The following is a 15087-nucleotide window of genomic DNA, read 5'->3' as shown; positions in this document are numbered from 1 at the left end:
GCAGGAAAAAAAGACGAAACTATTTGAAAACCAATTCGGGGTTGTGTGCTAACAGGCTTTATTCACACTGCATCCAGTTTTGATTTGGTTTTCAATTCTAGTCTTGCATATTGTCATAACGCTAAGAGTTTGTACGAATGAGATTTAATTTAATTTAACTTTGCATTGTTTGCTACATGTCTAAGCAAAGTCTGATTGTTTTGTGTAATTTGAATGCATTAAAGTTATAAAACACAGGCGTGTTTTTTATACACACTCGACTTTCTCACAAGATGTTTGACCTTTGCCGGTAAGAAACCTGTTCGACACCATATTTAAAGCGGCCTGCTTTGAAATGCTGTTTGGAAAGTGTCAGGTTGTTTTATGAGAATCCCCAAATCACAAAGAGCTGTTTGATGTATATCATCACCCGACGATACCGGATCAAACAGGTAAACACCTGCGAGCCGTCATTGTGCAGGTATCTGTATCGCATTCCTCTGATATGATGTGAGATTAAAATGTGTCAGGCTGCAGACCAGATAAACAGACACATAATTGCAGTGTCTGCAGGCTTTTTTCTCTTCCTGACAGTTCCTCTTCCAAAAGCACAACTGCTGAAATGTAATCAGTGGAGGAAGAAAGGAAAAAAAAAAAATCCTCAAAAGCCTTATTGTTGGAGAGTTTTATATACCAGTTTTGTGGTTAGAATCTGCCAGAGAGTTCCTAAACAAAGCAAACAGTATAATACAGCTGAATTTCTATCTGGCTCCAAGCACTGGAATATCAATAGAGCTGCCAATAGTAATACATTAGTTGAAGAGTTAATAGACTTGTGGGCAAGTATCGTACAACAACACAAGATGTTTGGCGTTCAGGGCGGTTCAGTAGGATTGCAGAGAGATATATGAGCTTTTGTTTGAAATGAATGAACGATTTATGCTGCTTATTGGCAAATCAGTATTGCAAATCTCTCCCCTCTTTCAGTATTGCAAAAGCTCTTTTCCCTCATGCAAATGCAATATGCTTTCATCTCGTTTTTTTTCTCTCTCTCAAGCTGATTGCATGTGGAAAATGTTCCTGTGGCAACCGTGCATGTATGAATTACCACACTAGAGTTTTGCATTTTCTGAAGAAAGGGGTTGCTGACTGGCTCACCTAAAAAAAATTTTTTTATTTTTTTGTGCTCAACATTAAATATCATCATAAACGTCAGTCTCTTTATGAAAGTTGTAAGTATAGTTTTTATAACAGGTGCTTCAGAAATAAGAGAGATTAATGTTGTTTCAGACTGAGGAGCAAGTTGCATTTTGATGAGATATTAAAGATGTTTCCTGTAAACATATAGTCGCTCACAAAAAGAAACCAGGAACATGCATTAGGAAATCATTTTGATTTCATGATGACTTCTGGAGTTATTTGACCCCTATTGAAATCCTTTAATCACGCAGGCCTGATGTCACGAACACTGCTTTGGATGCATTTGTTGCATAGATAGATAGATAGTTTGTGAAGTCCCAGTTAAAGTCTGTGGAATATGTTGACCAACAGCTCATAACAGTTACAGATGAGCAATCATCTGTATAAAACAATCATTTTGAACTTGGTTTATCCAATGTTCAAATTTATGTTCTGAAAATGCATGCAGGTTAATGCATTTGTAATTAGATAAAGCCTAAATTGCATATTTAAAAATAACATTTCAGAAAACTTGTAATACAAAACAGATGTCTAAATGTGATTCCCGTATCCATTCACCTGTAGTGTCTTTCCTAAAGTTGCGCTAGTCATGTGTGTGTCAGTAGAGGGCAGCAGTGATGCTGAAGGGGGGCTGGTCTGAAGGTGTGTGTTTCTCCCGCACTTCACTTCACATCTTCATCTTCATCTGCACTGCAGCAGAAGATCATTTCGAGAGCTCTCGCGACGGATTCTCTCCTTCACTCTTCTGCGTTACAGACTCGCGGTGAACGGGACTCTCCGGTGGCGCGCGCTCAATGCTCGTGCTCGCATGTTTCCGGAATCTGCAGGATTTTGACTTTTCATTTCTCTGAACGGGATACAATGTAACAACTGAGACCGAGAGATGCACGACTTCTGTTAACTACAGCTGCGATACAATGGGGAAACTTCACTCAAAACATGGTGAGTTGTACATCTAAAGTGACATAATCGCAACATATTTGTAAACGCGTATGTATATGGACGTAATATATGTATATGAATGTAATATTCAGTGATTGGAACTTTTCTGTCTTTTAGGATGACTTTAAATTTGTCCTAAATATATAATAGATTTCAACTTTTTATTTTTTCTACATTTTAAAAGTGTTGATTTATATGCAGCAAAGGTAAAAATTCCCAGTTTGTATTATTATTGTTGTTGTTAAGTTTCTTTTTGCTTTGTTTTTTGTAAATGTGAAGTGACAGAGTCATATTTCTGACAGAACCCAGCATAATAAAAGTTTTAAGTTCAGAAATGTCATTTAATATAAGATTTTTACATATGAAAGTAGCGTCGTTAGGTATGACCAAATGACGGACTGATAAATGATCACTTGTGTGAGCAATTCAAAGACGTGCAGCTTTTTTCCCTAAAAACTGGAAAATGTCATTACCGGACTCCAGGACAACATAAATTGAACAGTTTGAAGAAATTAACCAAACCATATCATGCATATGTGTCATTTGAACACATACTTTGTCAATCTTTGCCATGCACGCTCTTGAAATAGACGTACATTTTCCAAAATACATAAATATTATTATAAATAATGCTCTGATTTTTGTCTTTGCTGTTCGGATGCAGCTTGCAAACGTCGGGAAAATCCTGAGGGTGAGATTTGCATTTGACACAGTTTTCTTTCTAGTTAAAATGAACTTATTAATGGCTTAGAACATTTCCCAATGCTTTTTCAAATCCATTTCCAGGGGACAGTTTTGTTGTGAATGGCTTTATTTCAAGAAGAGGAGTTGAAGAAGGCGAGCGATATGGCACATCTGGCTCCAATCTGAAAGATTACAAGGTAAGAAGCACCTGTTTTTTGTGCATTTGCTTTCTTTAAGCATCTGAAACCTTCTTTCCAACCTTCTAACTGAAATCAAACATATAAGCTGACTGTTCTACATAGACACTATCTCTGTGCATCATACAAATAGCACTTTGCTTGAGACACTCGACTAATTTCATGTTGCAAAGGTAACTCTGTGTTATTCTAATAAGCAAGAATACACAGAACGAATACTAAGAAAAGTTTTTTTTTTTTTTTTAATCACTGTTTTGAATGACTGCAGATTGTTGAAGCTTTTTCCCTGTATCATAATTGACTTGCTCAAGAATCTAGACTGGATCTGCACCAGAGAAGGAGCAACTTGCGGTGAGCCGTTTGCCATCTCGCTGCCAAAGACCACATTCCCACTGACGAGAAATCATCATTACACCGACTGAAACAAACAGAACAGAGTGTGTGTTCGCAAGGCCATGCAACGACATGTCGAGCTCCTCGTGATGGCGGGAGCTGCTTTTGTTTTTGTCGTGTTTGGCAGCGGGACAGCTTCGCCGTGGTTGTTCTTGATGGGTTTTGACAGCCCTTTCCCTGCGGTGGGACTGTGACATCAGTGCCGGGCAGACGGTTGGTGATTGACAACTGTATTAACTAACAGCTGACAGTCTCGGTTAGTCCTGGACGTACGGTAGCTCACATGCATAATGTCCGTGTGAACTGTGTCGAAATGTACAGTGACTTTTTGGGAGTGTCAGTTGTTGATGAGTAATTTCACTAATTGTGATCGGTTGAGGTTTCATCTCGTGCAAACCAAATTGTCTCCTATTATGCAGTTTCATTTATGCTCTTCTCCTCCACCTAAGCAGTTTGTAAGAGCTCTTTCTCTTTCTCCGATCACACAATACTGCTATTTTCTGACATTTTTCCTCATGGCATACGTATGTCAGGAACGCAGTTCTCTTCATATTTGCACATTTGAAACTGATTTATATAAAACAAATCAGTATTGTGAATATTGCAATGATTTATTGCACTTTTTACTTGCTCTTGTTCAGGGAGAGATGTTTTGATAGTGTCTCTCTTTTTTAAACTTCAGTAAAACACTCTTAGAGTTTGTTTGATTCATTTTTGTGAAATATCCATTTCAAATAATCAATTCCAAAGTCAAACTCAAACATTTCTGAAGATTTCTTTAAATAAACAGAAATTCACAAGAATGACTCAAACATGTTTGTTTGATTCATTTCTTTGGATGAGTTCAAACTGTCCATTTAATATATATATTAATATATATATATATACATATATTCAAGAGTCAGTCTCAAAAATAGCTGAATTGCTTTATTGAAATGGACAGATCATGTTTAAAACACGGTCCAAAAGAATGAATCAGTGGATGGGTTCAAACTTAAAATGGACAGAAAATCACAGGGCAGATTCGAACCATCTTTGATTCATTTCTGTGAATGACTTTAAACTGTCCAGTTCAAAATTCAACCTTAAAAATCTCTGAATTGATTAATTGAAATGGACAAATATTCATAGGAATGAAACCAACTATAACCAGTTTGTTTGATTCATTTCTGTGAATGAGTTCAATCTGTGCATTTCACTGAATCAATTCAAAAGTCAGTTTTACACATTTTGAATTGATTCATTGAAATGAACAGAAGCCGATGTGTCTCATTATGTCAGACTCTTTGCATTGCATCATTTCAGTTAGCGTCACGCTGAAGGACGGCATAGTACAAAGACTCTAACTGATGATTAACCTGCCCTATTAGAAGCCTAATAAAAGTTGGTCCCTTCATGAATGGGAAAGTTATTTGGGAAAATCTGACAGCAATCTTTAGGGAAAACCACCGCGGCGCAGGGTACGTCATGAGTCATTAATGGGCAGGTCCAGAGTTTGATTTAATCAAAGTTTTGGCTCTGATTTGTGTTTTGTCAGTCGTCAAGTACCTGAAAAGAGTCTTTGAAACTGTGAGCAGGAGCACTTTTGATTGCTGATAAGACAAAACTTGAGTTGTTTATTAAGGGTGGTTGAAGTGCAAGACGTCTGTATAATTAAGGGCGCTTTCAAACTAAAGAGCTTTTGGTGCGGATCCGAGTCCATTTCAGGTCAGAGTTTGGTAAATGAAGGGGTCGAACTCTGGATCAAACCATCATTGAACTAGCCTTGTGGTATAACATGTTGCAGTTTAGGTCACAGTAAGCATTGTCTTGTGTTGCCATTTTGCTTTTGGATTTTCATTGCAAATGAATCTCCAATGTCCCATAATGTGCATATGTATAAGCAAACAAAACTAATGCATGTGTGCTAGAACTACATTATACTCACATTAAACATTATAATCACAGATTTGTGCTGCCATGTTTATTCTGCAGTAAACCGAATCCGCGTTAACAACATCTTGATGAGTTGCAGGGATAAAGAGTCATTGTTGTGGGATCAGAGCTGGTTTGATTGATGGTTTTTTGGAGTTACTATATTTTACTTCTAGTGATTGGCAGTTGCAGCAAGTAAGCTGTATATACCTAGTATTACACGAATAGTTCACCCAAAACTAAACATTTTGTCATCATTTACTCACCCTCAAGTTGTTCCAAACCTGAGTTTCTTTCGTCTGCTGAACACAAAATAAGATATTTTGAACAATATGGGCAACCAAACAGTTGATGGACCCCTTGGACTTATATAGTATGGAAAAAAAATGAATGTGGTCCAACAACTGTTTGGTTACTCGCATTCTTCAAAATATCTTATTTTGTGTTCAGCAGAGGAAAGAAAATCATACGATAATTTTCATTTTTGGGTGAACTATCCCTTTAACTGGGAACTTGTGAAACGAGGACTACTGGTCTCTTGAATTTTAAGCTGGAAAAAAACAGCAAATTGAATGTTTATTGTGTTGTCTTTGAAGCCCCATTGTGTTTTGAACATGGAAACGAGTTTATTTATTTCTCGAACATCTCTGTTTCTCTTCGTAATATTGAGGGATGTTTGACTTTATAATTGCGGTTGAGCTGTTATAAGTTGTTTTTTTTCCAGACCGCATATAAATATAGTCTTTTTATAGACTGTCTACATGACATTTATCTTTGATGCTGAAATGACTCCATAAATTTCAACACAGATTTATTCTGTTGTTGCCATAATTTTCTCTAATAGTCTGGGTGGTTTACGATTGGGTTATGATGATGCACAAGTGTATGAAGAATCGAATGAGGTCTCACCCCTAGGGATTGTTAGAGATTTGTCGAGCCGGTTGTAGTGTTGTGTTGTCATTATAAGTGCGGTTTGACTTTGCACCTCAGAGCAGCTGTAATTCTGTCCTCTAAATGAACTGAAAGGAGATATCTCTACATGGACTGATGCTCGTGTCCGTGACAAACCAGAGTAGATGTATCATTGGACAAAAGGCTCTCTTTAAGAATGACGTATTTCTGGATTACATCAAGTGAAGTATATGAGTAAAGCTGCTTTATAGTAGAAACTTGTAATTGTAATTCTAATTGAAAGAGATACTGACACTGTTTTTTCATGTTCAATATAAATCAACGTGACTTTCCTGGAGTGTTGAATTGCAGAGCTCGTGCAAACGTCCACATCGCTATATATTCAGATGCTTTCTTAACTACTGTTTTCTCACCTCTGTCATTTTAGTTGTGTGTTAATTTTTGTTATTGAATGGAAAGCGCACAGCACATATTCAGAGCTGCCAACTCTCACGCATTCACCGTGAGACTCACGCAATTGACACTTTTCACACGCTCTCACGCCACACATCCATTTTCTCACGCACAGAAAAATTGCGAAGCAAAGAGGACACGGAGACCGACAGACTAGACAGAGCAGGTTACTTATGATATAAAAATCATTATAGCTCAGCTCTCAGATTCTGTCAATTTTATTATGAAATTCAAACAATAAATACCGTTTTGGCGTTTGTAAATGTGACGTGACAGATCTCCAGCGGCACGTGAACCGATCATCTCTACTAGCTAATAGTAAATAAACACGACTGAACAATGTTAAAAGAAACAGTACAACTTACCGAAATGTATATTCATCATACATAATATCGATCAATCAGTGTTTTTCAACCGCGGAAAGGGGTCAATAAAACAGCTGGAGAATAATTATGTCACATAACATTTACCTTAGGAAAGCTATTTGATGACCATAATAGGCTATAGCACGTTAGTTGGCTAGAAAAAAAGAGCTATAGAGAGTATTTTGCTAAATATGTGTACTATATTACATATTTATTATATTTTTACTTATATCATTAAATAAAGTTGTTATTATAATAAAAAAACGCATTATATTTAATCTGAGTTATTTTTAACCTTAAATAATACTGCCAGCTGATAGCTCTCTGTATGTTTACAGCATTAGGTGAGGTTTTTTTTTCTTGAGAAAAATGTACGCCTATCTTGTGTACCTAATATTTATCCAAATTAGTCAATATTAAATCAAATCACAAGAATTTAACTGAATTGAAATCCTGAAATTTGTTTCAAGCAATAAAAAAAAAAACGTAGTTACCAGAAATTGTACCATATAAACATTGTAACATGTTGTCACTAAACCTAATAAAATTCAGTTTAGTTACTAAAATGTTTTGACAATCACAATACACTTATTGTGATGCAAGATTATTTTTTTTACATCTTTTTTACATTTTTACATTTTTTTTGCCTCAAAGCGAAGAACGAAAAAGAACTTAATAAGTAAATTAGGGCTTTTAGGGTGTGTTCATACTTAGTTCGGTTCTTTGTGGTCCGGACCAAAAAAGAAAATTAAGAATCCTGGTTCGCTTAGCATATTCACACTGTCATATTTAAGACTGAACCTGAAGATAAAAAAAGGGCTTTAATTATGTATATTTTGCGACGGAACTTACCGAACATCCAAAACAATGCTGTGCGCTGGACTAAACGCGCTCGTTGTATTTGCGTACATACAGTATGTGATGGTATTTTTACCAGTTGAAAACTTGTGAAGAGCTTATAAAATGTGTAAAGGAGTCGAAACAGCACCAGGAATTCCTCCATTACACACAAACGAAGATCTTCCTCAAGGAGACAGAAGTGTAATCTCTGTACCAAACAGTGATAGGGCATGTCGCTCATATGACGAGAAAAAAACAGGTATGCCTGAGCATTTTAGGGTCGCATCTTTTCGCATCGCATTTAGCATCTTTTTAGGGTCGCATCTTGTGAAATTACGTCCTCTTTTTGGATCATTTAGATGTCTTTGTTCCCTGTTGCATTCACATTCCCGTCGAACTACACCCAGAGTTCATTTGATTGATGCACAGCAGGGTTCGGGTGGCAGCGTTCACACTTATTCAAATGAACTGCACTAACAGAGCAATTGAACGACATTAACTTTGCAACATTAAAGGGTTAGTTCACCCAAAAATGAAAATTCTGTCAGTAATTACTCACCCTCATGTTGTTCCAACCCCGTAAGACCTTCGTTCATCTTCGGAACACAAATTAAGATATTTTTGATGAAATCTGAGCGCTGGATCACTCCTCCATAGGCTTCTAAGGCATTATAACTTGCTGGCCCAGAAAATGTATTAAAGACATCGTTAATATAGTCCAAATGACTCAATCTTAAGTTTATAAAGCGACGAGAATACTTTTTGTGCGCAAAAAACACACAAAAATAACGACTTTATTCCACTATTCATTTCCTTCTCTCTGGGCCTCGAGTTAGTTCACGTAGTATAACTGCGCAGCGCGTCTGTGTTGTACGTCACACGCATCACACACATGACCAGCGTCGGCCAATAGTGAGCCTACGTGTCACGTACAACACAGAAGCGCTGCGCTTAAACACTACGTGAAAAGACTCGAGGCCCAGAGAGAAGGAAATGAATAGTGGAATAAAGTCGTTATTTTTGGGGGTTTTTTGCGCACAAAAAGTATTCTCGTTGCTTTATAAACTTAAGATTGAGCCACTGGAGTCACTTGGACTATATTAACGATCTCTTTAATACATTTTCTGGGCCAGCAAGTTATAATGCCTTAGAAGCCTATGGAGGAGTGAGACAGCTCTCATATTTAATCAAAAATATCTTAATTTGTGTTCTGAAGATGAACGAAGGACTTACGGGGTTGGAACAACATGAGGGTGAGTAATTACATTTTTGGGTGAATTAACCCTTGACAATTATTGAACTGAATTGAATAAACTATATTGAGCTGAATAATGACACTAAGCTGGAATTGAATGTTTCATATATAATAAATTTGATAACATCAACATGGTTATTTTCTTGTTTATTAATTTGAAGCTGCTTTGAAACGATCTGTATTGTATAAAGCACTATTATAGGAATAAATGTTACTTGACTTGATCATGGCAGTAGTAATTCATCAAAAGATGGAAAAGAGATTTGAATACCTTTATTCATATGCATGGCATTACTTGATTTGCATAATTCGTTTAGTAATTTTGGTGCTAAAACGGCGCAGAGAGCATATGCAAATAAACACTATCAGCTGCACAATTCATCTTTCATGATTTCGTGTATATTGCATCTCTTAGTGCACTTTTCATTGAAAGAACTTTGCTAAAAAAAGACTTGATGGAGGATTTTTCTGCCATAGATGCCGTTGAAACAGCTTAATTTGTACTAAACCCAGAACATTCCTTGAAGTTAATGGAAAAGAGGGATTGTGTCCAATAATTGTGTCTGGCTGCCTTTTAAAGTCAGCTTTAGGATTTTGGAGGCAGGTAAAATCCTGATGGCCACAGATTAGAAACGGGCCAAATCCGGTGTTTGGTCAGACCCCCCTCCATCCCCCCCATCCCCCATCCCATTGTCAGGGAAGCGGTGGGAATGGGATTCCTCAGCTGCCTGGACGCGACTTCAAAGCGTGGAGCTGGGAGTTATTAAAGCTCTCTGATATCACTGGAGCCGCGTATCTGGGGGAAGGGCTGACGGACAAACAGGCCCGCGGGGAGAGACAGACGGGTGAGTGTCCCGAGGGTTTTCCTGGTGTGGAGTTCCCGAGTATTAACTCTAAAAGCCATTAGTGTTCAGTGGGCAATAATGAGCTCATTAGTGCAGTCAGATGTTTCCTTAAAGGAATATCATGTCGTTCCAAACCCGAATGACTTAAAGAGATAGTTCACCCAAAAATGAGAAGTCTTTCATTAATTACTCATCCTCCTGCCGTCCCAAACCCGTAAGACTTCCGTTCAATGTTTATATGAGAATAAAAGCCTAAATTCAATGTTCATCGTGTAAGATCTTGTCTCTTCAGAAAATTCGGACTAAACCGCTCAATTCATATGGATTCGTTTCACAATCTCTTAATTAACTTTTTGAAGCGTCAGTGGTAGTTGCGTAGCTGTCAATGGAGGGACAGAAAGCTCACAGATTTCATCAAAAAAGATCTTCATTTGTGTTCTGAAGATGAACGAAAGTCTTACTGGTTTGGAAAGACATGAGGGCGAGTAATTAATGACAGAATTTTCATTTTTGGGTGAACTATCACTTTAATCAAGCGTCTTTATCAGGGTTATCATCATAATGAAAACTAAAACTATATATAAAAAAACTAATTTTCATTACTTGAAATAAAATATAACATTAACTGAAATAAAAAAAAACCTTAAGCTTATTTTATTATTATATATATATATATATAAAACACAAAAACAAACCGTAAAATTAATAAAACTTTCATTAAAATTAAAATATATAATATAAATAACATTTAATTTAAAATATTAGCAAAAACTATAATAGTGATACTAAAGTGATTCTAAAATAACACTGATCTTTTTGCAGACACATCTATCAAGCTGCAAAAATGACAAAAAAAGTGTCATAAAAGTAGTTAATTCACCTTTAGTCTTCTTAAGCCAAAATATAGCTTTGTGTGAGGAACTCTATTTTATGTTACGGCTTTTTGTTCAAATTTGGGCCTGTTCCTCACATAGATAATTCATATGACTTCAGAAGATTTGGCATAAAATGCACAATGCATGTTGTTGTTTTTTTGAGTTCATTAAAAATTCTTCTTTCATGTTGCATAGAAAAAAATAACAGTAGGGTGGGGAAACAGCATGATCGATTTTTTTCATTTTTGTTAAACTATTCTTCACGTCCTTCAGATTAAAGCATGTTGAGTGAAAGGAGCAAAAAAAGCAGGAGCAGCAAATGGGGTAATTACGGACTTGGACTCAGAGGTGACTGTTGGCTGATCAAAGACGTTCCCTGAAAAAAAAAAAAAAAACAGGCCTTGTTTTTGTTCCTCAAGGAGACCGCGATAGGGAAAGAATGAGTTGGCTGGTTTTTGGAGAAGGGTGAGTTTGACGGATCATTGCAGGTGTTCGGCTCTTACCTGTATAAACACCTGGCACGGGGCTAGAGAGATCTTCAGAGGAAAGATCAAAATGACCAGTCAATATGAGCAGCCAAAATAGCAGCAGCTCAGAATGTTGTTGGAAGGCCGGACAAGAGGCCTCTCTGTGAGAAATCCACACGGAAAGCACTTGATTCCAGTGGAGTCTCGCCCTCCAAAGACTCGCCATTCTTAAAGAGCCTGTGAGGCCGCAGTGTGCTTCAACACTGGAAACATCAACAGTCTGCAGCACACTGACTGCTTCTTCAGCTCTCTGGATGCCCAAATAATGACACACTCGCTCATTTCAACTTTTCAACACCCCTTTTGTCTTAAGCGTTCCTAGGCATGAAGCCATTAACGTGATGCCAGTGAAGTAGGAACAATCTGATAAACAGTGGGGGGGGGGGGGGCAATACAGAGTCGGGCACAATTCAGAATGTGGTGTGAATTCGAATTGAATTTAGTTAAAAGTTAAACTTTTGGAAATTAAATTGCAATTCAGGAAATTACTCTTCCCGCCAAAGAAACTCAACAGTGTCACACAACAGAAGAACCTCATTAGTCGGCAAGAAGACTTTTACATGCATTACAGCATTCTGGCAAATGATGGTACAAACATGAAATGAAAGTTCATTTATTAAAGATAATGCAATTTTTATATAATGAATCATTTATAATGAAAACCGAAATTTAATTTGAAAGGAAATTTCGTACTGTAAAATAATATATAAATTAAATCATGTATAATAAATAAAATATAAAATTTAAATGGAATTTCATAGAATTGTTTATTATATATATCAATAAATCAATGAATCAATATTTTTATTAGAGGATGATATATTAAAAATATATATTTAATATTTGTGTGTATATATATATATATATATATATATATATATATATATATATATATATATAATTTAAATAAACAATTCTGACATTTCATTTAAAATTTCTATTTTATTTATCATATATGATTTCATTTAAATAATTTACTGTAGGCTACATAATTCCCTTTTAAAATAATTTTTTTTTTAAATTAATGTTATTAATTATTATTATTATATTAATTTTATTATTATTATTTATATTTTGTAATTTTTCAGGACATATATATTCAGGATATATATTATGTCATGTAATTTTTCAGGCAATATGTTGTTAGTATGAACAATCGTTTGATTGATGCGATGGCGGCGGCCTAATTTAGAAGTGAGCTTCTAAAGTGGCTGAAATTGTTTACGGTAACTGATTATTGTAGTTTTATTAATATTTTTAAATCACGGGCCAAGCTAAACTCTTAAAGTATAATGATTATTAATGATTATTCCCCAAAACATGGGGGAACAAACTGACTTCCCAGATATAACGGATCATCCCAGTGACAAAACCTGTAAGTATGATGTCGTTTCTTAACAGCCAGTCAGAGTGGACGTGTTCGATTATCTCATGTTTGCTTTTAGAAATCAGATTTCTCACCTCAACACAACTGTGTATTTTCTTGCTTTATCCTGGAGAGGGATATTTTATTTGGACTTGTTCGTTTTCTGGCATCTTCTTCTCCCATGTTAACTTTGAGTCAGTGGTATTTGCTTTGGAAATGTGTTGTGGATATCTGGCCTATATTTAAGAGTGTCACTTTCAATGACATCTTTCTCCCTCAGCTTTCCTCACGTTCTCCGACCCCGGAGCAAACGGAGAAACTCCATTGTCTTGACGGAGCTGAACGACGCTTTTGGCCCGACGTTCTGCCTTTGTTTAATAGTTGACATTCTCCCGGTCAGAACCACTGTCGTGGTTTCGAGGAAAGCTCAGACGTGCTCGTATGGTATGCAGGTTTTTGAGGCGACATTTGAAGAGTTTGGGCTTTTTTTTTTTTTTTTTTTTTTTGGCTTCACAAGAAGGCGAGCCATGATCCTTCATCTCTGAATGAGAAGCATGTGGCGGGCGTCCAGAACAGCGGGGTCTTTCAGCGCGGCCGCTGTGGACATCTGTTCCTGGTTTGTACAGCAGAAATCCTCGAGCTCGGAGAGGGGCAACAGGGGGCCGATAAGGGCCTGTTTTTCCTGAAGGCTTTGAGGTGGTGGGGCACTATGAAGGGTGTTGTTTTGGGGGAACAGGGAGTGCTCAATAGATGTGGCACTGACAGTCTGGATTGTTCTCTTTTTCTTTAACAACCACATAGCAACACTTCAGCACCATGCTGATGAGTTTTGCATGAACCCAAAGCATTAACATTCAGACCTTTTTTTTTTACAGTCTGTTTTTTAGAAATGTAAAAATCTCCCATTGACTTGCATTAGGTAAGTTTACGTGCACTAATTTTCCTAGAAATGAATTCAATCCGATTTCAGATTCTGAAAGCTCTGTTTATATATGAACCCTAGAGGCTACCCTTCATGAAATGAAATCAAAGACCGAACTGATGTGACGTCATTTCAAACAAAATCTGGCCAATGCGAAGTTCGTTTGGTGTTTGTTTCAGGAGTTTGAAACAGTTCGCCAAAGCGAAAAATTCTGGAAAAGTTCGCTTTGGCTGGTCAAAACCTTCAAACCACCATTGGTCCGTGGTGATGATGTAATAGGTAGGTGTGGCTCCGAGGCTCCGCCTTCTTTGGCGTGGAAATCTTCTCCGCTTCCTTTCTTCTGTTCAGTCCGTCGAGGTCAGACGTTCGTGAGTAAAAACATGAACACCGTGGAGAGCTGCTTTAGTAGAAACTGAAGTTGTAATTCTAATTGAAAGCGACACTTTTTTTTCTTCTGTTTAACACTGTAAAGCTGCTAATTTAAAGCGATCTGTTGTATAAAGTAGCCTGGAAATCCAGACCTAAATCTGAAAGATTAATGGTCTGGCATCGACTAATGAAAATCAGCCAGATCGAGGGGCGGCACCAAGCATGCATTTGAAAATCTCACTGCACGCAATTGGATAACACTACGACCAATCACAACAATAAACCCCATACGCTTAGCTACCAACGGAGCTAACTGGTAGATTAGACTCTTACCGTGTCCAGTCGGCAAAACAGCAAAAACGTCCTTCTTGCAAAGGAACGATTCGAGCGCCGTCTTCTGTTCCTGTTTTAGAGAAAAAGCCAAGTCTAACTCGTTCATTGTAGCAGCCAAAGCCGTTTCAAACAACTGGTGTTCATCCATAGCCATCTTGCAATGTTTACTAATGACTTCGACGTCACAGCGCTGTCGTCATCTCGCCTCTGGCCCGCCTATATCAGATAACCCGATGTGATTGGTGCAGCTCAGATCGAGGGGCATATTTAATGAGCATCATTATTCGACACCAGAGTAAATTCAACTTGCGAGAACTCTGGATTACCAGGGTATGTATAAAGTGCAATATAAATAAATTGTAGTCATGTTGCGTCTAGCCTGTAATCTTATCGCGTCATATGTTTTGGACACAGTTTTAAAGTCTCTTTACGTGATTTTTATCCACAGAACTTGTTTTACTTATTTTACTGAAAAAAAACGTCCTCAGTCTTAAGGATCTCAATCTGAACAGCTCTGTTGAGATCCTCAGTGTTAAAATACTTCTCTGTTCTGGACTGTCAATCAGTTAAAATATTTAATCATGATTAATCTCACAACTTTTCTGTGGTTAACGCATTTAGTTCTTTTTTTTAGGAAAGAAAACTAAATAAAGTTGATGATGCTGTAGCGGAATATATGCGCATATCTTTACGAATATACTGGTGTTGTTTATTCA

At 37.0% G+C, this 15087-nt stretch overlaps 1 protein-coding gene across 1 annotated transcript in view; it reads left to right on the top strand.

The window, feature by feature from the left end:
* The first annotated feature begins 1982 nt into the window (after positions 1 to 1982).
* The window catches only part of nkd2b (NKD inhibitor of WNT signaling pathway 2b), a 39964-nt gene continuing 26859 nt past the window's right edge, over positions 1983 to 15087 (top strand). Inside the window, exons 1-3 of the mRNA XM_084384983.1 lie at positions 1983 to 2121; positions 2786 to 2812; positions 2908 to 3002. Coding sequence (XP_084241109.1) covers positions 2097 to 2121; positions 2786 to 2812; positions 2908 to 3002 — 147 coding nt within the window. The 5' untranslated portion in view covers positions 1983 to 2096. The remainder of the gene's footprint in view (positions 2122 to 2785; positions 2813 to 2907; positions 3003 to 15087) is intronic.

This window comes from Rutilus rutilus (genome assembly GCF_951802725.1).
Source record: "Rutilus rutilus genome assembly, chromosome: 17".
Lineage (NCBI taxonomy): Eukaryota > Metazoa > Chordata > Actinopteri > Cypriniformes > Leuciscidae > Rutilus > Rutilus rutilus.
This window is presented reverse-complemented; position numbering and strand designations above follow the sequence as displayed.